At 38.2% G+C, this 24380-nt stretch overlaps 1 protein-coding gene across 10 annotated transcripts in view; it reads right to left on the bottom strand.

The window, feature by feature from the left end:
• MPHOSPH8 (M-phase phosphoprotein 8) overlaps nt 1–23763 on the bottom strand; it is a 68899-nt gene extending 45136 nt beyond the window's left edge. For 5 of the 10 annotated variants that reach the window (XM_023725682.1, XM_023725685.1, XM_023725686.1 and 2 more), the window contains exons 1-5: nt 23505–23762; nt 16998–17153; nt 14235–15083; nt 11838–11937; nt 9868–10140 (exon numbers count right to left, since the gene is read on the bottom strand). In XM_023725682.1, the coding sequence (XP_023581450.1) occupies nt 9868–10140; nt 11838–11937; nt 14235–15083; nt 16998–17153; nt 23505–23720 (1594 nt within the window). In that variant the 5' untranslated portion in view covers nt 23721–23762. Of the gene's footprint in view, nt 1–9867; nt 10141–11837; nt 11938–14234; nt 15084–16997; nt 17154–23504 lie in introns of all 10 variants that reach the window. The other 5 variants (XR_002823016.1, XR_002823015.1, XM_023725684.1 and 2 more) reach the window with 3 other exon arrangements.
• Between the last annotated feature and the right edge of the window lie 617 nt (nt 23764–24380).

The raw sequence follows: 24380 nt of genomic DNA, 5'->3' as shown, positions 1-24380 counted from the left end.
TTTTTGGTAAGTAATATGAACTAGCCACATTTCAGTATTACAGTACTTCAAAGGCATAAAGATGAAAACGTAACCCACAACTATAAAACAGTAAAATAAGAATTTTAAGTACATGACTAAGTAGCTCAAAGGAAGGGAGAAATCACAGGGATTCAGAAAGAAGAATCTCAAGCAATTCTCCCATTACTTTTTCGTCCTTTGACCATTCTTCTTGGATATACACCGCTTCCAACCACTTACTTAGGTAAGGTAACTCTAAATTTATAAACTAAACCTATATGTAAATAAGTCACTGCCTAGGCTCCTTCTAGGCTCAGCTCAAGCTTCTCCTCCTAGATGCTCTCCCTGCTGAGTAACTCCCCCTGCCCCAGTGCTCTCACAACAGCCTGGGCTCCACACCACAAATCACACCTTAAAACAAGTGCTAGTTTCCTCCGCTGTCTGTCTGATCTAAGGGCTCATTAACACTACGGATGAGCACTTTCACTCCTTATAACCAGTACAATCAATAACTGAGATTTGAATATAACTCATTTGGGTGTATTTCAAAATGACTATGTGCTATTTTAAAAAAACAGAAAGCAGAAGTATTTGATGGTAAGTAGTAAAGGATTTTCACCTAAAATCAATTCCTTAAACTACACAGATGTTAGGTAGTTCATCTTGCCACAGAGATGAAGTTTGAGAAGACTTGAAAATAAATGAATTTTTTCCAAAGCCCTAAACTCTACCTAACACTTCTCACTGCTAACTCAGAGAGCATTAAATCACAGAAAAGCACAGCCTTTGCAGCTCCACTTTCTGGATTTGCATCCCAGCTCCATGTTAGCTGTATGGCTTTGAGTAAGTCACATAAATTTCCTATGCCTCAATCTCTGAATAACAACAATAGTGGTAATACTAAAAGCAGCTAACATTCATTAAGACCCGCTAAATTATTTACATGAATTAATTCATTTAATCTACATACAATAACCTATAAAGGGATACTCGTTACAGGTGAGGACAGAGAGGTTTTATGATTTGCTCAGAGACACACATCAGTAAACGGCAGAGCTGTTGCTTGCAGTCAGATGTATCTCACTCCACAGCTGGAGCGCTCCGCCACCATGCCACAGTGCCAGCAATTACAGAGGAGGCAATGTACCATGTGCCATGGAAAGATTTCGGAAGCAAAACAGGGAGGGTTCGTATAAATTGAGATACTACCCTGAAATTTACAGGATTATGATAAGTAACAGAGAGATCTATAGAGCAACTGAAACTACTGGAAAGGGCTATGCTACACCTCAGTTTTTTTGTCTCTAACAAAGCAAACTGGTTCAAAATCCTATCTTCATTCCTACCAAGTTTCTGATCTTGCCTCTGCATACAAGAGTTTTCTTTCTCTTAATTTTTTTTAAAAATTAGACATATATTTAGTGTGTATAACATAAACTCATTGTCCCCTAAGTTCTCATTTCATCTTTTGAGTTGTTTCTTGGCTTTTCTTTAGTCTTCCACGTAACTTTCAGAACTGATACTTGTAAAATTCCCTGAGAAAATATGGTGGGATTTTGATTGTAACTGTAGCGATGCTATAAACCAATCTGAAGAAAAATGACAATTTTATAATCCTGTGTTCCTATTAATAAAAATGTTACATAAAGATTTTAATAACTTTCAAGAAATAGAAATTAATAATTTCCTCCATACTAGCTTTGTATCTCATGAGCAATGTTTAGTAATATTTTAAATTTAGTGCTATTGTAAATTTTATCTTTTAAAATTTAATTTACTATTTGTTGCTGGTGTATAGAAATGTAATTTACTTTTGTACGTTATACCCATTCACCTTGCTAAACTCTTAATATTTTTAATAATCTATTCATAGTTTTTTTGGGTTTTCTACACAGGTTATACCATCTGACAACGACAGCTTTTCTTTCCTTCTTTTCCAATGCTTATACCTTTTTCTTTATTTTACTGTGCTGCCTAGACCATAGTACAATATTAAATAAAACTGGGGATAAAAGGCATATTTGTATTGTTCCTGACTTTAGAAAAAATGTTTTTAATGTTTCACCATTACAAAGATGCTTGTGCCCTTATCCACTATTGGTGGGATTGTAAAGTGGTACAACCACTATGGAAAATGGTATGGAGCCTCCTCAAAAAGTCAGAAATCTGCTCATGGATAGGAAGACTCAACACTGAGAAAATGTGAATTCTGTCCAAAGCAATCTACAGATACAATACAATCCCAGTCCAAACACCAACAGCATTCTTTAATGAGTTGGAAAAACTAATCACTAAATTCATATGGAATGGAAAGAGGCCCCGGATAAGGAAAGCACTACTGAAAAAGAAGAACAAAGTAGGGGGCCTCACACTACCTGATCTAAGAATCTACTATACAGCCACGGTAGTCAGCACAGCCTGGTACCGGTACAACAACAGACACAGAACAATGGAACAAAATCAAGAAACCAGATGTAAACCCATCCACCTATGGTCAGCTGATCATTGACAAAGGACCAAAGTCCATTAAATGGGGGAAAAGACAGTCTTTTTAAGAAAAGGTGCTGGCAAAACTGGATGTCCATCTGCAAAAAAACGAAACTGGACCCATACATCACACCATACACAAAAACTAACTCAAAATGGATCAAAGACATAAATGTAAAACCTAAAACAATAAAAATCATGGAAGAAAAAACAGAGACAACACTAGGGGCTCTAATACATGGCATAAACACAATACAAACCATACTAACAATGCACAAACACCAGAAGATAAATTAGTCAACTAGGAGCTCCTAAAAATTAAACACTTATGCTCATCAAAAGACTTCACCAACACCAGCCCAGGGGCAAGGACTAGAAGGCAGGAGGGGACAGGAAAGCTGGTAATAGCGAACCCAGAAAAAAAAGGGAAAGAGAATAAAGACTTCACCAAAAGAGTAAAAAGAGAACCTAATGATTGGGGAAAAAAATTTTGGCTATGACATCTCTCTCAAAGGTCTAATCTCTAAAATCTACAGAACACTTCAATACCTCAACAACAAAAACACAAATAATCTAATTAAAAAACGGGCAAAGGATATGAACAGACACTTCAGCAAAAAAGACATTCAAGCAGCTAACAGAAACATGAGGAAATGGCTCGTGATCATTAACCATTAGAGAAATGCAAATGAAAACTACAATGAGATACCATCTCACCCCAGCATTACTGGCACGAATCAAAAAAAACTGGGAATAACAAATGTTGGAGAGGCTGCGGGGAGATCGGAACTCTTATGCACCGCTGGTGGGAATGCAAAATGATACAACCATTTTGGAAAAGGATATGGAGCTTCCTTAGAAAGCTAGAAATAGAAATACCATGTGATCCAGCAATCCCACTCCTAGGAATATATCCTAGAGAAATAAGAGCTGTCACATGAATAGATATATGCACACCTATGTTCACTGCAGCATTATTCACAATAGCAAAAAGATGAAACAACCTAAGTGGCTATCAACAGATGAATGGACAAATTATGGTGCATATACACAACAGAATACTACACGATTAAGAACAATGATGAATCAGTGAAACATCTGACAACATGGATGAATCTGGAGGGCATATGCTGAATGAAATAAGTCAATCACAAAAGGACAAACACTATATGAGACCACTACTATAAAAACCCAAGAAAAGGTTTACACACAGAAAAAAACAATCGTTAATGGTTATGAGAGAGGGCAGTGGTGGGGAGGGAAAATCACTAACTAGATAGTAGACAAGCGTTAACTCTGGCGAAGGGAAAGACAACACACAGTACATGGGAAGTCAGCACAACTTGACCAAGGCAAAGTCACAGAAGCTTCCTACACATATCCAAACACCTTGAGAGATCGGTTACTGGGGCTTAGGGCTGGGCACCATGGTCTTGGGGATATCTAGATCAACTGGCTCTACATCCCACTTTGGTGAGTAGGATCTGGGGTCTTAAAATTTTGCAAGCAGTCATCTAAGACACATCTACTGGTCCCATCACATTCAGCAAGAAGGAGAGTGAAGAAAACCAAAGACAAGAAGGAAATTATTAGTTCAAAGGACTAATGGACCACATGAACCAGAGCCTCCAACAGCCTGAGCCCAGAAGAACTAGATGGTGCCTGGCTACACCATCGATCGCTCTGACAAGGATCACCAGAGAGAGTCCCAGACAGAGTGGGAGAAAAATGTAGAACAAAATTCAAATTCACAAAAAAAGGCCAGACTTACTGGTCTGACGGTAACTAGAGAAACCCCCAAGACCATCATCCCCAGACACCCTGCTAACTCAGAACTGAAGCCACTCCTGAAGTCCACATTTCAGTCAAAAATTAGACAGGCCTATAAAGCAAATAATAACACACGTGAGGAATGTGCTTCTTAATTCAATCAAGTATGCGAGACAAAATGTGCAACATCTGCCCAAAAGCAAAGACGAGAAGGCAGGAAGGAACAGGAAAACTGGAGGAATGGACACAGAGAACCCAGTGTGGAAAAGGAAAGGGGGAGAGTGGTATCATATTGCAGGGACTGCAACCAATGTCATAAAAACAATCTGTGTATAAATTTTTGAATGGGAAACTAATTTACGCTGTAAACTTTCGCCTAAAACAAATAAAATTAAAAAAAAAAAAAAAAAAGTTAGAAATGGAATTACTTTATGATCCAGCAATCCCACTCCTAGGTATACCCCCTAGAGATCTAGTAGCAGGGACACTAAGAGACACATGCATCGCTATGTTCACTGCAGTATTACAACAGCAAAAAGATGGAAACAACCTAAATGCCCATCAACAGAATGGATAAACAAAATGTGGTACATACATACAATGGAATACTACACAGCCATAAAAAATAATGAGTCCTCAAAACATCTTATAACATGGATGAATGTGGAGGAATCTGAGTGAAATAAGTCAATCACAAAAAGACAAATACTGTATGAGCACACTTTTATAAGACAAGAACAGACCAACACTCACTGGTGGTTACTGGGATGGGGCGGGGGGAGGAGGCAGAGGAAAAACTCTCGAAATAGTAGACACTTGTTAGTTTTGGTGATGGGAAAGACAGCATCGGATGCGGGTGAAGTGCACACAGCCTGACCAAGGTAAATGATGTCACTAAGAAATGCACAAGAAAAAAAGATGTTTTTGGTAAAGGATATGACAAATACAATTTTGCAACAACACCAAAACTATGTGTGGTTACACAGATATGTATACAGCCATGTAAGTATATGAGTATAAATATGTGGGTACATATGTGTGCACAGACAGAAGTATCTATAGGCAAATGTACACACAGGTATGTGCATGCATGTCCATATATACAGTAAACCACATAGGAGACACAGTTAGGGATACTTCTTTAGACATAGCCAAACACCCTGCGAGACTGGCGTTCCAGGTTTGAAGTCTTAGGACCATACTCTCATGGGACAACTCAGTTAACTAGCATAATATAGGTCATGAAGTGTATATTCTACATCCCACTGTGGTTAGCGTCTGGGGTCTTAAAAGCTTGCGAGTGGCCACCTAAGATACAACTATTGGTCTCTACTCATCCAAAACAGAAGAGAAAGGAAACCAAAGGCTCAGAGCAGAAAGTAGTCTATAGGACTAATAGTCTACAAGAACCACGGTTTCATCTACCCTGAGACCAGAAGAACTAAATGGTGCCCAGCTACCACTACCGACAGTTCAGATCAGGGCCACAATAGTTGGATCCTTAAAGAATGGGGGAACAGAATTCAGCTTCTTAAAAAGTCCAGACTTACTGGACTGGTTGAGACTAGAGGACTTCCCGAGACTATCACCCTGAGACACTTTCAACCTTAAACTGAAATTGTCCCTTCAGGTCACCTTTTAGCTAAATAAGAGACTGGCTCACAAAATTCAAGAATATCACCCGTAAGTAATGAGCTCCTCCAAAATTTCATCTATAGAACAAACGGAAAAAAATTACTCTAAAGCAAAGACAAGAAAGCAAGGTGGCAGGGAAAACAGAGTACTGGAAATGGTACAACTGGAATGGAATCAATGAGAATGACGACACACTGTGAAAAATGTAACCAGTATTACTGAATAATTTGTGTAGAAATCGTTAAATGCGAACCTCATTTGCTGTGTAAACTTTCACCTTAAACACAGTAAGATATTATTTTAAAAAAAAAGATGTTTGCGAAAAGATTTTGGGAATGCTCTTTCTCAGGTTGAGAAAGCTCCCTCTGATTCAGTCTGTTAGGTTTGTCTGCTTGTTTTTAACCCTTTGGTGATCTCTGGGACATACTGTATCTCAACCACTTTTTATGCCCCTAGAGTTCTTTGCGAAAGAGGTAGCCCCATTTTAACACGTTTAGCCTCAAGGTGGGAACTTTCTGAAATACATGAAACTCAAGAACCCTGAGCTGGAGCCGCGTTTTTATGCACATTGAGCACTGTTTTAGCTGATACTTCATGGATGTGTGAATTTTCTAAACTTCTGACAGGTTTGCCTTTATTTCTGTTTGAGATAAGCATGAGATAATCCTTCTCACTATGTTTCACAGTTACTATGTTCTCGTGAGAACGTACTTATCATGAGAATAAACTATTCCCAGTCTTCATTCAGTGATAATGGTCATTTTCTCCTTGATGCCATCCATTGTTTCCAGGTGTTCCTGGCTTCCTGCTTTTCTAGCTTCCGAACAGTAAATAATATGTTTGTAACAAGGAATAATGCACTGTAGTGGTACTTTTCCAGAAACTCAAACTCCTGTAAGTTATTCTTATCCTCCATTCATTCTTACGGTCCTATCATTGCTTCCATGTGGAGCTGTGAACAGTTCTGCATTATTCCAGGGCAGCTATTTCTGCTTCTTAGCTGTTAGCACTGCTTTTATTACAATGATGACTACATAGTAGTGGTAATTTTCCTGAGATTGAAATTCCTTTACTTTTATTTCACCTGTCAGTACTGCTTTTGCAGTAATGAAGAATACACTGTAGTGGTAATCTTCCTGAGATAAAAAATCCATTGGCTTTATTTATTTGGGCTGTCAAGTACCGCTTTTGCAGTAAGGAAGAATGCACTGTACCATGTTTTGAAAAGTTTCATGAAAAAATAATAAAAAGGCTAAGAAGAAAGAGACTAGAATAAAATGCATGTGCAGTCATTGCCAGGTGCCTTCATGTTTTTTACCTCATGGTTTGCAAATTTTCAAGAAATAAAATTTTAAAAATTAAAAAAAAAAAAAAGATTTTATCACTGACTCATATTGGTAGGATTTACTATATCCAGGGTCCGCTGGGACGCAGGTGATCCCAGATAATGGATATCAAAATCCATAACTCATAATAATAATTATGAATTGGTCCTTTAATCAGCATGCCTTCCATTAGTGAAAACACAAAGTATCCACAAAAAATTCAAAGGAGAAAATAATTGGGTCACCAAAGGGTTACAATATTACTGAATAATTTGTGTAGAAACTGTTAAATGGGAACCTAATTTGCTGTGTAAACTTTCACCTTAAACACAATAAAATATTATTTTTTTTTTAAAAAAAAAAAAAAGATGTTTACCAAAAGATTTTGGTAATGTTCTTTATCAGGTTGAGAAAGCTCCCTTCCATTCAGTTTGCTAGGTTTGTTTGCTTGTTTTTAATGAAGAATACTCGTCTACATCAACTCAATCAATTTCTCCTTACCCACTGATTTCCTAGGGAAAATCCAACTTGATTATAAGGGATTATCATTTTTTTTACACATGGCTAGAGATCTGATTTGGCAATGTTTTGTTTGGGATTTCTGTATCTGCATTCATGAATGAGTCTGACCTGTCATTTTCCTTTTTTGTATAGTCTTCACCTGGTTTTGGTAATGAAGTTATAATGGTCTCACAGAATGAATTAGTGTTCTTTGTCTACTTTTAGAAAGAGTTTAAATTTGGTAGCCCTTGCAAATAAAAATTACTATTTCACATTCTTTAATAGTTATAATGCTATTCCAGCTTTCTATTTCTTGTTGGGTCAGTTCTATTTTTTTAGGACTTTGTCCATTTCATCCAATTTACAGATTTGATGGCAAGAAATTGCTCATAAAATTCTTTTATCTTTTTAATCTATACACAATCTATAATTCTTCTTTTAGTTCAAAATATTGTTTGCTTAAGGCTTTATTCATTTTTCTCCCAACTAATTGTGCCAGAGGATTGTCTATTTTGTTAGTCTTCAAGGAAACAACTTCAGGCTTTGTTGATGTTCCCTACTCTATCTGTTCTTCATTGCTTGGTACCCACAACTGCACCCTCTGGGCAACCAACTTCCTCTCCCTTGCCCAATGGTCCTGAAAATTGCCCCAATTTCTTGCAAGCTCAGCAATGCGTCAAAAAAGCATGTTTTATCTAGGTATACAGGGTCTCCCAGATTATCTAGTCTGTCATGCTTTGAAATATTTTAAAAATTCTCTTCAACTGTTCCTCAAGATTCACAAATTATACGCAGTCTTATCAGATTCATCTTTTTTGTTTATTCTGTCCTACTTATAAATATATACATGTCTACTTGTTAATCACCTCTTCCCACAGCTGTTGTACTCTGCATTCTATACAAGGTTCTCCCCTCCTTCTCAGCCAATTCCAATGTCCTAAGAACAGCATTTACAATATAATCTTATTTAGTGTTACTTACTGCAAAGTTAAAGGGCGGAACAACTTGTCTAAGGCAAGGTTATGGAAGCTCCACAGACACATCCAAACTCCCTGAGGGACCAGATTGCTGGGCTGAGGGCTGTGGGGACCATGATCTTGGGGAACATCTAGCTCAACTGGCATAACATAGATTATGAAGAAAATATTCTACATTCTACTTTGGTGAGTAGCATCTAGGGTCTTAGAAGCTTGTGAGTGGCCATCTAAGATACTCCAATGGTCTCACCCGGTCTGGGGCAAGGGAGAATGAAGAAAGCCAAAGACACAAGGGAAACATTAGTCCAAAGGACTGATGGACCACAAGTACTACAGCCTCTACCAGACTAAGTCCAGCACAACTAGATGGTGCCCGGCTACCACTACTGACTGCTCCGATAGGGATCACAACACAGGTTCCCAGACAGAACTGGAGAAAAATGTAGAACAAAATTCTAACTCACATAAAAAGATCAGACTTACTGGGCTGACAGAGACTGGAGAAACCCCAGGAGTATGGCCCCCAGACACCCTTTTAGCTCAGTAATGAAGTTACTCCTGAGGTTCACCCTTCAGCCAAAGATTAGATAGGCCCATAAAACAAAACGAGACTAAATGGCCACACTAGCCCAGAGGCAAGGACGAGAAGGTGGGAGGGGACAGGAAAGCTGGAGGTGGGGAACCCAAGGTCAAGAAAGGGAGAGTGTTGACATGCCGTGGGGTTGGCAACCAATGTCACAAAACAGTATGTTTACTAATTGTTTAGAAGCTAGTTTGTTCTATAAACCTTCAATCTAAAGTACCAAAAAAAAAAAAGTTAAAGGGCAGAATATAGTAAGTGTATACTTGATAAATTTCTGACAGAAATATAATAAAATTATACACAAATCAGGTGCTTGGTAAGAGTAGGTAAGGTAGACAATCAGAAATTTTTATAATTTCTAAATGTGCTGAGAACATTATAGGTACTCAGAAAATATGTCTGATCAATTCAGAAGTCACAGGATGACCTATCTCCCATATAAAGTTATTCACTCAAGATATCCAAATAGAAGTTTCTACTCTGTTATTATCTTCAGATCAGAATTAAAGTGTGAGAAAAGAATGGGAGGAAGATAAACATGGTACACTACCCTGAAAAAACATTGCAAAATGATGACAAACATACTCACCAGAACTCTCATCTGTTTGACATACATTGTCTAGAACCTCCTGATCACCTTCTGCAGCTATATATGCCCAAGTATCCGTTTCATCTCTTGTATTTCTCCTTTCTTTAAATAACTTGTTTTCCTTGGTTTTGTAATCTTCTGTGATTTTACAATCCAGTGGAATTTCTTCTCTTTTCCGATTATTCTCAGTAAGATCGTTTTTTTCTTCTGGAGTTAATTTAAATATATCAAATGCACTCCTGATTTCCTTAAAAGCTAGTGTAAACAATAGAACTGATGATAAATATGAGTCATAAATTTCTGGTGTAATTAATTAGTTTGTGTTAGTGTTAAAGAAACAGATATTTTCTTCTTAATTTTAACTAAAATCTGCCTTAGCTATAAAGCATGATCAGATTTATTATCAAATCCACAAAGTAGCTTTAAATGGTCTACTTAAAATTTAGACTTAATATTGTTTGCTCAATATTTAGAAAGGTTGTCCAAAGTCAACAGCTGTAATTCAGGTGTTCTGAACCACTCCCAGTTCTGACAAACGCATATCGAAGATGGCGAGACTCAGAATGATCCTAGTCGTATCAACAAATTTCCTACCTCTAAAGACATCAAACTGCTCTACAACTGTATTCTGGAGCAAGCCTTGTACAAAAATGATTTCTAGTGGTGAGTGGGCAGAAATAGGATGCCAGAACACTGATGATGCACGTGGTAAAACTGTATCTGTAGTGTATGAAATCCATCTAGCTTTTAACTAAAAATAAAAGTGGAAAGAACACTGGCAAAGTACTAGATTTGACATAAAACGGTAGAACAGAACAATACTAGGAAGAATTCTATTATAAAACTCCAGGTACACAGCAGATAGGTTTTAACAGAGGGTACTGAAAACAAGACTCCCAGAGAATGATATGAATAGTAGTTTCATTTAAAACTATACATTTATAGTAAAAATGTTACTGAAAGTGACATACAAGATACTAACAGGAAAAATAAGTTGATTAACCAGTTCTAATTATGAAATATTTTAATCTCCAAGAAGAACAGCAGATGCTTAAAATTTTTGTATTATTTTGAACACAGTCTTTATAGTCACTCTGTGCATGCTCCGTTAAATGACTGTTCGTTCCTAGTTTCAATTACCAGAACCCGCTCCTTGCTACTACTGGAAGAACCAAAATCTACTTTTAATATTACTTTAGTTACATACTTTTTTCAGTAACAGTTTTTGAGAAAACCTGGGGAAAATCACACATCTCTTAGAACCACTGCTTCCTCAAGAACATGTGGTCCACAAACTATTTATAAGCTACGGCGTCTTCAAACACTGTGATGTTCATTTTTTATAAAGTACTTGTTACAGTATTGATATATGTTATGAAGTCTCAATTATGGTATATCTTGAAGTGACCAAAAATGCTTATTCAATATTATATTTATACTAATAACACAGAGTTAATGTTTTTAACATTCACGATAATAGAGACATTTACTTTTCTGCCATAACTAATTTCCTCTCTCTGTAATTCTAACCTATTTCATCATCATACTCAACAGGAGAAAGAATAAAGTGAACAGAAGGGAAAAAATTAATTACAGAACCTTAATATAAACTGTTATGTAATGAAGGTTGGAGGTTTGGGCCTACCCAGCAGCATCACGGAAGAAAGGCCTGGAGATCTGCTTCCATAAAGATTACAGCCAAGAAAACCCTACAGAGCACAGTTCTACTCTGCAACACATGGGGTCACCATGAGTTGGAAGCAACTCAACAGCAACAAGTTTGATTTTTTTTTTAAACTTAGATAACTAGTTTAGCACAACTTAGTTTAAGGCTCTAAATTCCTGATGACTGAAAATTTCCAGCTCTATGACACTGCAGGTTAGAAGAGAGAGTTTGTCTTCAAGTACATTAAATTCTTTGTATAAAAGATGACAATGTCAAATGATAAAATGTTAGCATTCATACTCACTCTTTAATCCCTTTGGCTCTTTTCTGCCCCTTTCATCCTTGTCAGAATCATGCCTTTTCTGGCATTTTTCTTTGGATTCACTCTTTTTGGTCTCTTTCTCCTGAAAGAGACATAAGAAAGATGCAAACCAAGAATAGCTAGCGAGGTGATACTATGTATTTCAAACTGGAAAATACAGGTTCATGAGGTCAATGGCTACCTTTATATACTACAGTACGTGACCACTGATTATTAAGTATTTTTTCACATAAACTACTTCCTCAATCAAGATTATCCTTCAACTACGTAATCTGCAAAATGTCAAATTCAAAACTGAACACGTTTTCTCACTCTTTAAGAATTTATTAAAACCACCACCAAAATAATAAAAAAAAATTTACATATAATACTACTAACAAAAAATCACTATTTTTATTTCCCTAAGCTCGATCTTGCAATTCTTGTCATTTTGCTGGTAATTTTTTTGTTTTTTTATTTACTTTGCATAAATATTTTTCCTAGTTGTATTCACAATGTATGCATGATTTTCTTCTCTACCTTAACATTTTGTAAACTTTTCTATTTTTGCTACCTTGATTTCATAACTAAAATTGTAACGGCTATGTAACAGTCCCCAAGATGATGTACTAACATTTTCTTAACCATTTTCTCCATGGTTAGACAGATTGTTCTCAGTTTTCACTACTGAAGATAATACTGCCATTAAAAAAACAAACCCATTGCTGTCGAGTCAATTCCAACTCATAGCGAACCCACAGGACAGGAGTAGAACTGCCCCATAAGGTTTCTTTCCAAGGAGCGGCTGGTAGATTCGAACTGCCAACCCTTTGGTTAGCAGTCAAACTCTTAATCACTGCACTACCAGGACTCCAGTACTGCCATAAGTATCTTGATATACAGTCATTCCTTGGTATCTGAGGGGCACTGGTTCCAGAACCCCTGCGGATACCAAAATCCGAGAATGCTCAAGTCCCTTATATAAAAGGGCTTAGTATTTGCATACAACCTATGCACATCCTCACTTATACTTTAAATCATCTCTAGATTACTTATAATATCTAATACAATGTAAATGCTATGTAAATAATTGTTATACTGTATTTAGGGAATAATGACAAAAAAAATGTCTGCACATGTTGTTCAGTACACACACAACCATTACAGGCCTAACTACATAGTACACGTTAGCAACAACATAACATTTTTTTCCCAAATATTTTCAATTCATGGTTGGTTGAGTCCGTGGATGTGGAACCCATGGATAGGGAGGGCCAATTGTACGTAATTTTTTTTTTCCCTTTTAAATGATTTGCTTAAGATAAATTCTCAAGACTAGAAATTAGAAATAATGGATGAAAAGAAAACGATCTTTACAGCCCTTGATAAATACTGCATACATAAATACTTCCATAATTTGAAAAATATTTCCATTTGAAAAACCAAATAAAAACAATTTTTATAATAATGGGACAACCAAAAAACTAAAGCAAACCCCACAGCCATCAAGTTGATTCTGACTCAGAGTGACCCTGTAAGGACAGAGCAGAACTGCTCCATAGGGTTTCCAAGGCTGTAAATCTTTATGGAAGCTGATTGCCACATCTTTCTCCCTCAGAGTGGCTGGTGGGTTCGAACCACCAACCTTCTGGCTAGCAGCCAAGTGAGTAACCACTATGCCGCCAGGGCTCTTTACTAATGGGACAAACTCCCTAGTAAATAATAATTTGTAAGAATTAAAATACTCACCGTATACTAACACACTCTGTGTACTAAAGTAAAAAGGGCACATTCTTAAGTCAACAGGGGAAAATACCAAGTAGCATGTGAAAGGCTAATAAAACACCAAAGCCTTACTATATAATGCCACATACCATCTGAGTACCTCTAAATGAAAAAAAATCCTGACTGTGCTCACAAATTAGCCTTCAATTTTCTAGATGTCTTCAGTCTAAAAGATAAAAAGTCAAAGACCAAGAGATAAGCTAGGAGGTACAAAAGCTGGATAATTTTCAGCATTTACAACTACCTATACCTAGTCGCGGCGCTGGTGGTGCAATGGTTAAGAGCTTAGCTGCTAACCAAAAGTTTGGCAGTCTGAATCCATCAGCCCCTCCTTGGAAACCCTATGGGGCAGTTCTCTTCTGTCGAACAGGGTCGCTATGAGTTGGAATCAACTCGATGGCAACGGGTTTATACCTAGTCACAGTACTAAATAACTCCGATGATAAACTCTTCTCAGTCTGTTTTATTGCTTCCTGTTCCTTATGTACTTGTGAAACTTCCTGAGCACTCAAAAGAGCACTGGATTGATCTGAACATTTATGTATTTGATAAGATTTTAACTGTCATCTTTCTTTAATCCACTCATCCCCCACCTCCTCTGCCTCAGTGGCTTACCTCTCCAGGTGAATCAGTAGACCTGTGGCCTCTCTCTTCCCCACCCAATTTTGAACTCTTTTGTGTTTGGGAAGATGCAGGTATGGGCTTATCAAACTCAATGGTACTTTTGCCTTTGTCTTGATTCCTTTGCTTTTTATGTGTATTTTTCCTTTCTAAGAAAAGGTCTTTGTTTTCTAGCTTGTTGCTGTCCTTATGTTCTTCAGTCTTTCTTAGTTTCTTCTTTTTCCTCTTTGTTCTGACATCAGTGTCCTCATCAGCACTTACCTTGCCATCTGGCTGTTTATCAAATACAACACCTGCAATTATATCTGGCCCTGATTTATCTTTTGTACTTTTAATCTTTTGTTTCTCTTCTTTATTATCAGAATGTAAATCTTCATTGTCATCATCCTGAGAAAGGGAATCATTAAGTACACTTGATTCAGATTCCAACTGAGATTCAATGCATTTGTCTTTTTTAGTTTTTTTGTTTTCTTTGAAATCTTCTCTTACTTTAGTCTTTAAATCTCTTATTTCACCCTTTTTAACTTTCTTTAACTCCTTAGTTTCTTTTATATCATCTTTTTTTGGCTTTTTAAATTCCTTTAATTCTTCTTTGGCTTCGAAAATTCTTTTCTTTGTCCTTAAATCAAAAACTAAACTTTCTGAGAAACTCTCCAGGTCTGATTTGGACTTCTCTTTTAGTTTGCCAGTCTTTGCTTTTTTCTTTTTCAGATCTTCCGGGCTTTTCTCATCTTTATGTCTTAATTTTTTCTTTTTCTTCTTTGAGGAAGTATCTTCTTTTGTCTCACTTTGCTGATCACTATCAGAGTTTGCCTCAAATATGTCATTACTTAAGGATAATCTCTATAAAATACAAAAAAGATTAAAAGACTCATTAACAATAACTTCAAAGGTTTTGAGAGGTAGTAGTAATAAAATCTAGTAGAAATGTTTTTTCCTCCCAAGCACTTTCTCAACTCCCTAAAAATACTTACCTATTTGAAGTTGTATATTATTATTTATGTCTCTGACAGCAGAACAGGTCTTGGTGGTGATGCTGTGTGCCAATTTAAAAAAGCAGATAAACACAGAGAGGGGGACAGAAAATGTCAGTGTTGCTGAAGGTCCCAAATTAAAGTAGCAATGAATATCCACGGTGGGTTGTACAGGATGTGAACTTCAAAATTTCCAAACCCCAAGAAAGCATTATTTTACAGACTTTCTTAGTTTCCAAACAAGTAGCTACTGATCCAAAGACAACTTCAAAAGCTTTTTAAGGTCTTGGATCCTAGAATGTCCTTAAACTTGTCACAGTTATATATGGAACAAGCAAGACTGTACACAAATCTTCCTTCTCCAATTGTTTGATTTGCATCAGATAATCTCAAATAGTTCCTACTATTCTAAACTAAAAACAAACAAACAAAAAAAGAAACTTAAACATAAAGTATTTTCTTACTAAAGCAAGGAAGTGAGAAAAACACTTTAGGAGGATTTCAATCAAAAAGTAAATTTTGAGAACACTACAAACCAATCACTCAGTAAAAAAATTTGAAAGTATACGTGAGTGGTTTTAGGGAAAGAAATATGAAGGAAGAGTATGCATTCATTCTAGAGAACTGAAGTATAACTACAAGAAAAAGAATAGGGGGTCCCTACTTTAATCTGAACCCATCTGAACCCATTCTGTAAAGGGTTTCTTTCACAAAAATTTAAAAAGTATTGAATGTTTTGCTTAGTAATTTAAAAACTGTATATTAGAGGCCCTGCCACTATAGTATAAATTAAAAATTGGCAATTCTACTCCTCTAAATGGATTTTAAGCTATAACCCAAACCAAAAGGCAATCTAGCACAGTGACCAAGAGTGCAGGCTGCCTGGCTCTATAATTACTGAGCGGGTGAACTTGGGCTAGTTAGTTAACTTATCTTAGCCTCAGTTTCCCATCTTAATCTATATAAAGTTATCCCACGTTTGGCACATGCATAATGTAAACACTGAGTAAATACCAGCTGTTCTGTTACTGTTACTATTAACAACCACTACAAATAGTTAAAACTGGATTCTAATACTGTTTTGGTCATTTAAAAAAATCACTAGTTATTTTAAAGAATGTGGCTGAAACTCAAGCTGTAGGAAAATAGGGGATCAATGTTCACTCCTTAAAGTACAGGCTTTAATACCCAAGAATTAAGTTTCCTAATGTGAGAAATTTTCACTAAGTTCAAGAGCTCCAATTTTCTAAAGAATACTAGTTATTTCTAACGAAAAAGAAAACCTGAAAAGCAACTCTATGAGTTGATTCAGTTTATAAATAGAAGCTACAAATAAAATTTACATGGAAAAGTTAAATGAGAAAATTATGTAAAAATTCATAAATAAAGCCAATTATTCATAGAATAAGAGAAAAAAAGGATTTTAAAAAATGGAAAAATCCACAGAAGAAAACCATTAAATCAAACGTGCACGTTTTAACATTACTGCAGTCTGTCTCACCATCAAATCTCTTTCCAAAATGCTGATGACAGAAGTTTGATTTATCTGGGCTCCTCTGATCTATTTATTCTTGCCTACCATCAAGAAGAACTACTGAAAATCAATGAAATGGCTAAAAATTGAATTGGAAATAGAAGAGAAAAACAAAGGACCTGGATAATTAGCCTTTCAGTAATCTGAAATGGATTAAAATTTCTAACTTTATAATGTAATCTAAAAATTGGTTTATTAACTTTGACTTATAGAAATATACAACATAAGAAATGAGACAAAACATGATACCTGAATATCCTTCTTGACTGGCTTAGCTTTGTTGTCTGCAACTTTCTTCCTAAATTCAAGCAGAACTTCTTTACAGTCCTCAAGATGAACCTCAGGCTCCCAGGTATCGTCATCTGATGTATATCCTTTCCATCGAACTTTGTAAAGGATTTTACCCTGTTGTAGAAATTAAAAATAGGCACAATAAAGGATATTGCTGACTTGATTATCCAAAAACATACCAACTACTGAAAATATATGAATGAATTTGAAAACTGCGTCTAAATGGAGATTACTATCACGTAAAGCATGTTCACATCCTGAAACAAGTAGGTTAAGAAAAAACGTATCGCTGAATTATTTTTTTTATAATCAAAGACTGAAACCCTTTTCTAATAATGTAAGCAATGTGTAGTCTTTGAAAAACAATGAAACAGAAAGAATTACCCAGAGAATTGATAGCACTTTGACCTATTTTTTTCTCCTACTATATACGTAAGAAGCCCTGGTGGCACAATGGTTAAGGGCTTGACTGTAACCAATTGCAGCAGTTTCACAGTAGAAAAACACCAGTGTCTGCTCCCCTAAACATTACAACCTAGGAGACCCTATGAGGCAGTTCTATTCTGTCCTATAGGATCGCTATGAGTTGGAATACACTAGATGGCACAAGACAACTATGTGTGTGCGCGCGTGCGCGCACGCAAGCATATGTACGTATAACATACACATTTAAAAACACTGGGATCACATTATAATTTTTTTTTTTGGTGAGGTGTCTCCAGTTTTTTTTTTTTTTTAATTGTTGTGCTTTAAGTGAAAGTTTACAATTCAGATTAGTCTCTCATACAAAAATTTATACATACATTGTTTTGTGACCCTATTGCTCACCATGTATGTGACAGCACACTCTTTCTTTCTACCCCAGATATCCCATGTCCATTCAACCAGCTCCTGACCCCCTCTCTGCCTTCTCATCTCGCCTCTGGACAGGAGCTGCCCATTTAGTCTCATGTACCTACTTGAGCTAAGAAGTACACTCTTCATGAGTATCATTCATGAGTATCATTTTATGTCCCATAGTCCAATCTTTGTCTGAAGAGCTGACCTTGGGAATGGTTTTAGTTTTGGGCTAACAGAGTCCAGAGACCATGTCTTTCGGGGTCCCTCCAGTCTCAATCAAACCATTAAGTCTGGTCTTTTTACTAGAATTTGAGTTCTGCACCCCACTTTTCTCCTGCTCTATCAGGGACTCTCTCCTGTGTTCCCTGTAAGGGCAGTCATTGTGGTAGCTGGGTACCATCTAGTTCTTCTGGTCTCAGGCTGACAGAATCTCTGGTTTATGTGGCCCTTTCTGTCTCTTGGGCTAATACTTTCCTTGTGCCCAGGGTGTTCATTTTCCTTTACTCCAGGTGGGCTGGGACCAACTGATGCATCTTAGATGGCTGCTTACTAGCGTTTAGGACCCCAGATGTCACTCACCAAAGTGGGATGCAAAACATTTTAATAAACTTTGTTATACCAATTGACCTAGATGTCCCCTGAAACCATGGTCCCCAGACCCCCGCCCCTGCTACTCTGTCCCTAGAAGTGTTTGCTTGTATTCAGGAAACTTCTTAGCTTTGGTTTAGGTTTAGTCCAGTTGTGCTGACTTCCCCTGTAAAGTGTGCTGTCCTTCCCTTTACCTAATTCCCGTCTACTATCTAGTTTGTGAATACCCCTCTCCCTCCCTCCCCACCCGCCTAACCATCAAAGAAAGTTTTCTTCTGTTTAAACTTTTTCTTGAGTTCTTATAATAGTGGTCTTATATTTGTCCTTCTGCAACTGACTAAATACATTCAGCATAATACCTTCCAGATTCCTTCAGGTTATGTTTCACAGATTCATCGTTGTTCTTTACCGCTGTGTAGCATTCCATTGTAAGGATCACATTATAATTTCTTATACTGCTTTTTAACTTGTATGTCAAGTACTTCTTGTTTAAATATTTTCAAAAAACATGACATTTTAGCAACTAAAGTTTATTTCATTATATAAATACAAGAATCACTTTTAAACAACTCTCCTTTTGCTAACCTAAGGTTGCTTAGGTTGTTTCTAATTTTTTGTGTTTATAAATAAAGCTATTATATCTCTGAGCATCTCTGATTAAGTTGTTACAATAAATTCTCAAAAACGAGATTAGTGGGGTCACAAAGGCATTTAGAAATTCTTAAAACTGCCAAAATGCCTTCCAGAAAAGATGTTCCAATTTACATTCCCTACAGATACTAGAGCCCGACTATATGAGAGCTCAGCAAACGACCACAGGGCTTGCCCGCTTCTGCTCATCCTGAGAGTTAAAAATGGTTTTATATTTTTAAGTGGCTGAAAACACATCAAAAGAAGATTACATTTCTATCAAGTGCTTTACAATGTGTCATGCACTGTCTAAATCTTTGCTCCTTCAATCTTTAAAACAACATGCAAAGTAGGTACTATCACCATGTAATACAAGGGTAAATGAAGCTTCTAGATAGGTAAAGTCAAAGATAATACGGATACTGAGCTGCTGTTATTAAGTACTATCGAATCAATTCCAACTCATGGTGACCCTATGTACAACAGAACAAAACACTGCTCGGTCCTGCGCCATCTTCACAATCACTGTTATGCTTGAGCCCATGGCTGCAACCGCTGTGCCAATCCATCTCGTTGAGGGTCATCTTTTTCGCTGACCCTCTACTTTGCCAAGCATGACGTGCTTCTCCAGGGATTGGTCCCTCCTGATAACATGTCCAAAGTATGTGCAACGAAGTCTCACCATCTTTGCTTCTAATGACCATTCTGGCTCTACTTTTTCCAGGAAAGATTTGTTCATTCTTCGGCAGACCATGGTATATTCAATATTCTTAAACAACACCATAATTCAAAGGCATCGAATCTTCTCTAGTCTTCCTTATTCATTGTCCAGTTTTCACATGCAAATGAGACGACTGAAAACACCACAGCTTGGTTCAGGCATACCTTAGTCCTTAAAGTGACATCTCTGCTTTTTTAAAACACTTGAAAGAGGTCTTTTGCAGCAGATTTGCCCAATGCAATGCGTCGTTTGATTTCTTGACTGCTGTGTCCATGGGTACTGTTTGTGGATCCAAGTAAGATGAAATCCTTGACAACTTCAATCTTTTCTCCATTTATCATGATGTTGCTGATTGGTCCAGTTGTGAGGATTTTCGTTTTCTTTATGTTGAGGTGTAATCCATACGATGGTTGTGGTTTTTGATCTTCATCAGTTAAGTGCTTCCAGTAACCTTCACTTTCAGCAAGCAAGGTTGTGTCATCTGCCTATAACAGTTTGTTAATGAGTCTTCCTCCAATCTTGATGCTGTGTTCTTCTTCTTATAGTCCAGCTTCTTGGATTATTTGTTTAGCATACAGACTGAACAAGTATGGTAAAAAAGGCGAAAAAATACAACCCTGACACATACCTTTCCTGACTTTAAACCACACAGTATCCCCTTGTTCTGTTCAAATGACTGCCTCTTGGTCTATGTACAGGTTCTGCATGAGCGCAGTTAAGTGTTCCGGAATACCCATTCTTCGCAGTGTTATCCATAATTTGTTACGATCCACAGTCAAATGCCTTTGCAAAGTCAATGAAAAACAGTAAACGTATTTCTGGTATTCTCTGCTTTCAGCCAAGATCCATCTGACATCAGCAATGATATCCCTTGTTGCATGTCCTCTTCTGAATGCGGCTTGCATTTCTGGCAGTTCCCTGTGGATGTACTGCTGCAACCATTTGCTAATGATCTTCAGCAAAATTTTACTTACATGTGATAGTAATGCTAACGTTCAATAGTTTCCACATTCTGTTGGATCAGAATGGGTACAAGTATGGATCTCTTCCAGTCAGTTGGCCAGGTAGCTGTCTTCCAAATTTCTTGGCATAGGCAAGTGGGCACTTCTAGTGCTACATTCATTTGCTGAAACATCTCAATTGGTATTCCATCAATTTCTGAGGCCTTGTTTTGCGCCAATGCCTTCAGTGCATCCTGGACCTACTCCTTCAGTACCATTGGTTCTTGATTACATGCTACCTCCTGAAATGGCTGAACGCTGACCAATTCCTTTTGATACAGTGACTCTGTGTACTCCTTCCATCTCCTTTTGATGCTTCCTGTGTCGTTTAATATTTTCCCCGTAGAATCCTTCAATATTGCAACTCAAGGCTTGAATTTTTTCTTTAGTTCTTTCAGCAGTTCTTCCCTTTTGGTTTTCTGTCTCCAGGTCTTTGCACATGTCATTATAATACCTTACTTTTACCTTCTCTAGCCACCCTTTGAAATCTTCTGTTCAGCTCTTGTTACTTACTTGTTAATTTCTTCCTTTCACTTTAGCTACTTTACATTCAACAGCAACTTTCAGGGTCTCTTCTGACATCCATTTTGGTCTTTTCTTTCTTTCTTGTCTTTTCAATGATCTCTGGCTTTCTTCATGTATGATGTCCTTGATGTCATACCACAACTCATCTGATCTTTGGTCATTAGTTTTCAATGTGTCAAATCTGTTCTTGAGATGGTCTCTAAATTCAGGTGGGATATACTCAAGGTCTTGTTCTAATTTTCTTCAACTTCAGCCTGAACTCACATATGAGCAATTGATGGTTTGTTCCACGGTCAGCCCTTGTTCTTAGTTCTGACTGATGATATGTAGCTTTTCCATCATCTCTTCCCACAGACGTAGTCAATTTGATTCCTGTGTATTCCATCCGGCGAGGTCCACATGCATAGTCACCGTTTATGTTGCTGAAAAAAAACTATTTGCAATGAAGAAGTTGTTGGTCTTTCAAAATTCTATCATGTGATCTCCGGCATCATTTCTATCACCAAGGCCATATTTTCCAACTACCAATCCTTCTTTGTTTCCCACTTTTGCATTCCAGTCACTAGGAATTATCAGTGTGTCTTGATTGCATGTTTGAGCATTTCAGGCTGCAGAAATTGGTAAAAACTCTTCAATTTCTTTATCTTTGGCCTTAGGGGTTGATGTGTAACCTTGAATAACATTCAGATTAATTGGTCTTTCTTGTAGGATACCATCCTATCACTGATAGACAAACTGACAATACAACAAACTGACAGACATATGGTGTTAACACAAGGTAGCATATGACAATATAAAACAACAGACAATACTAAGAACGGGACATAGAGACTACTGTGTGAGGCCCTTCAGTCATCTCACACCTACCTACTAAAACAGAATATTCTGCTACTGTCCATCCCTCCATCCTCTTTCCCAGTCTCCAGCCCACATTTAATTAACTCATTTAATCAATCTATGAGCCAGAATTCAACTCAATTACAATGTGTGTTTTTTGTTTTTTGTTTTTTTTTTAATATACACACTAAGCACTAATTGCCATGCTGGGCGTTAGACTAAATACCAATGATACAAAGATTAATAATAAAAATCATATTCTGTATATTAAAAGAGCCCACAATCTAGCAGGAGACAGAAACAAAGAACTTTAAAACTTTAAATGCTAAAACAGAGATCTATACAAAATGTTAAAAGGGCATAAATGAGGAAGCATCTCACTCTGTAAAGAGTCAGAGAAGGCTTTCTGAGTCTTGAAAGACTGAATAAGATTTCACCAGAAGAGGGAAGAGAACAGGCCAGCTCAGGAGACTGGTAAGCATCAAGGCATAGTGTGATGAGGAACGGCAAATATACTGTGTGGCTAGAATCATATAATGCATGGGGGGAAAGGGGGGAGGATTATACTGCTCAGATTTTGAAGGCTTTAAACGCTATCCAGAAGACTGGTGTTTTATTCTCAGCGTGAAAGGGAATTCCTCAAGATTTTAAACCAGAGAACCGATCAGAATTTTTGAAAAGACTGGGAAGACGGAGCAAACAACGGACATGAAGACAAGCATTACTTCAGTATTACCACTTCCCAACATATAACAGTAGCCCCAATCATGTAAATAAACATACACAACCGTATAATCCCTTCACCAATTGTCTAGACCCTTCTGATTCTCACAGACCATATCCTTCATCTCTTCTGCCAAAACATCCTTCTAAACGTCTGGAAACATACCTTCACAGACACAGCTCAGAGTCTATTTGGAAATGTCATTCCACTTCTCCCACGATTTTGTATGCTTCCGCTGAGACTAGAACGTTTCGTGACTGTAACGTTCATTCTCCCTGCTTATGTTCTATAATACGCACATGCTATTATTTTCCAGCTTGTGAATTCTGGGAGGGTTAGGTGTCTTCCCTCCCACTAGTTCTCCACTGAGCTCTCCACGCGGTGGAAGCTCAAAACGAATGCCTTTGAGGCATAAAGCATAAAGAGAACCTCAAAGTAAAACACTCAGCCAGCCACCTTAACGGCGTCTCCATCTCCACCCACCCGTTCCCTTCTCTTCTCCACAGCCCAGAGGTCCCGACGGTGCCACGTCCAGCCTGGAGAGAACTGAAGGAGAACACAAGACCTCCGGCCTCTGCTCTCCCAGGCCTCACACGTACCCCCTCGGTCTTCATGTCCAAGATCTTCTCCACCTCGAACACATCCTCTCCGTCCTCCTCGCTGTCCCCAGCGGCCTCTGCTTTCACAGGCGCGTCCTTCTCTTCGCCCACTGCTCCAACTCCTCCTTCAACTTCAGACGACTCACCATTGCTGTTGGTACCTGAAGCAGGAACTGCAGTGGCAATCACTCTCTCTGCAGCCGAAGCCGACGCCATAACAAGAGGTCAGCAAGCCGCCGGAAGAAAAACGGGTTGCGCCACACACCCCAGGAGGCTCCTCGCGTCAGCCGTCGGCGGATGACAGGGCGCGTGAGGGCAACCCACCAATGGCGAGGCACCGAGGCCCAGAGTGACGCGCACCAGGAGCCAATCACTGTCCAAGCCAGCGCGCCAGCGCACTGCGGAGCCTACGGGAAGTGGGCTGCGGGGGCCGAGGGCTCTGAGCTGAAGGAAGGTTTTTTTGTGTGCCCGAGAGCGCATGGGGCTGGTCTAGGGTCATGTGAGGGCGGGGGAGGGGCTGCTGCGGAGCTACGGGAAGAGGAAAGGGCTGGCGGGTAGTCTGTCTAGCGAAGGGAAGAGGAAGGCTGCAGGGAGGGATGGAGGGTGCTTGGGGAGTGGTGCCGGGGGCAAGAGGTGGGGAGGAAGCAGCTTATTGGTGCTTTGTGGGGAAAGTGCGTGGATTGATTGGCACTCTTGGAAGAAGCAGAGGTTCGCGCCGATGCTGAGGGGGGCGGGAAGGGGCGGTCTGGGCGATACTCCTAGAAGGGGAAGACTTGACTTTATCTCTCAGGAAAATGGCCAACGGCCGAGAGAGTTCGCCTTTGAAGAGAAGCTCGGACGCGGAAGAGGGGCGGGCCTCCAACGGGGGACGCTTTC

The sequence above is a fragment of the Trichechus manatus genome, unplaced genomic scaffold, assembly GCF_000243295.1.
Source record: "Trichechus manatus latirostris isolate Lorelei unplaced genomic scaffold, TriManLat1.0 scaffold00356, whole genome shotgun sequence".
NCBI classification, from domain to species: domain Eukaryota; kingdom Metazoa; phylum Chordata; class Mammalia; order Sirenia; family Trichechidae; genus Trichechus; species Trichechus manatus.
This window is presented reverse-complemented; position numbering and strand designations above follow the sequence as displayed.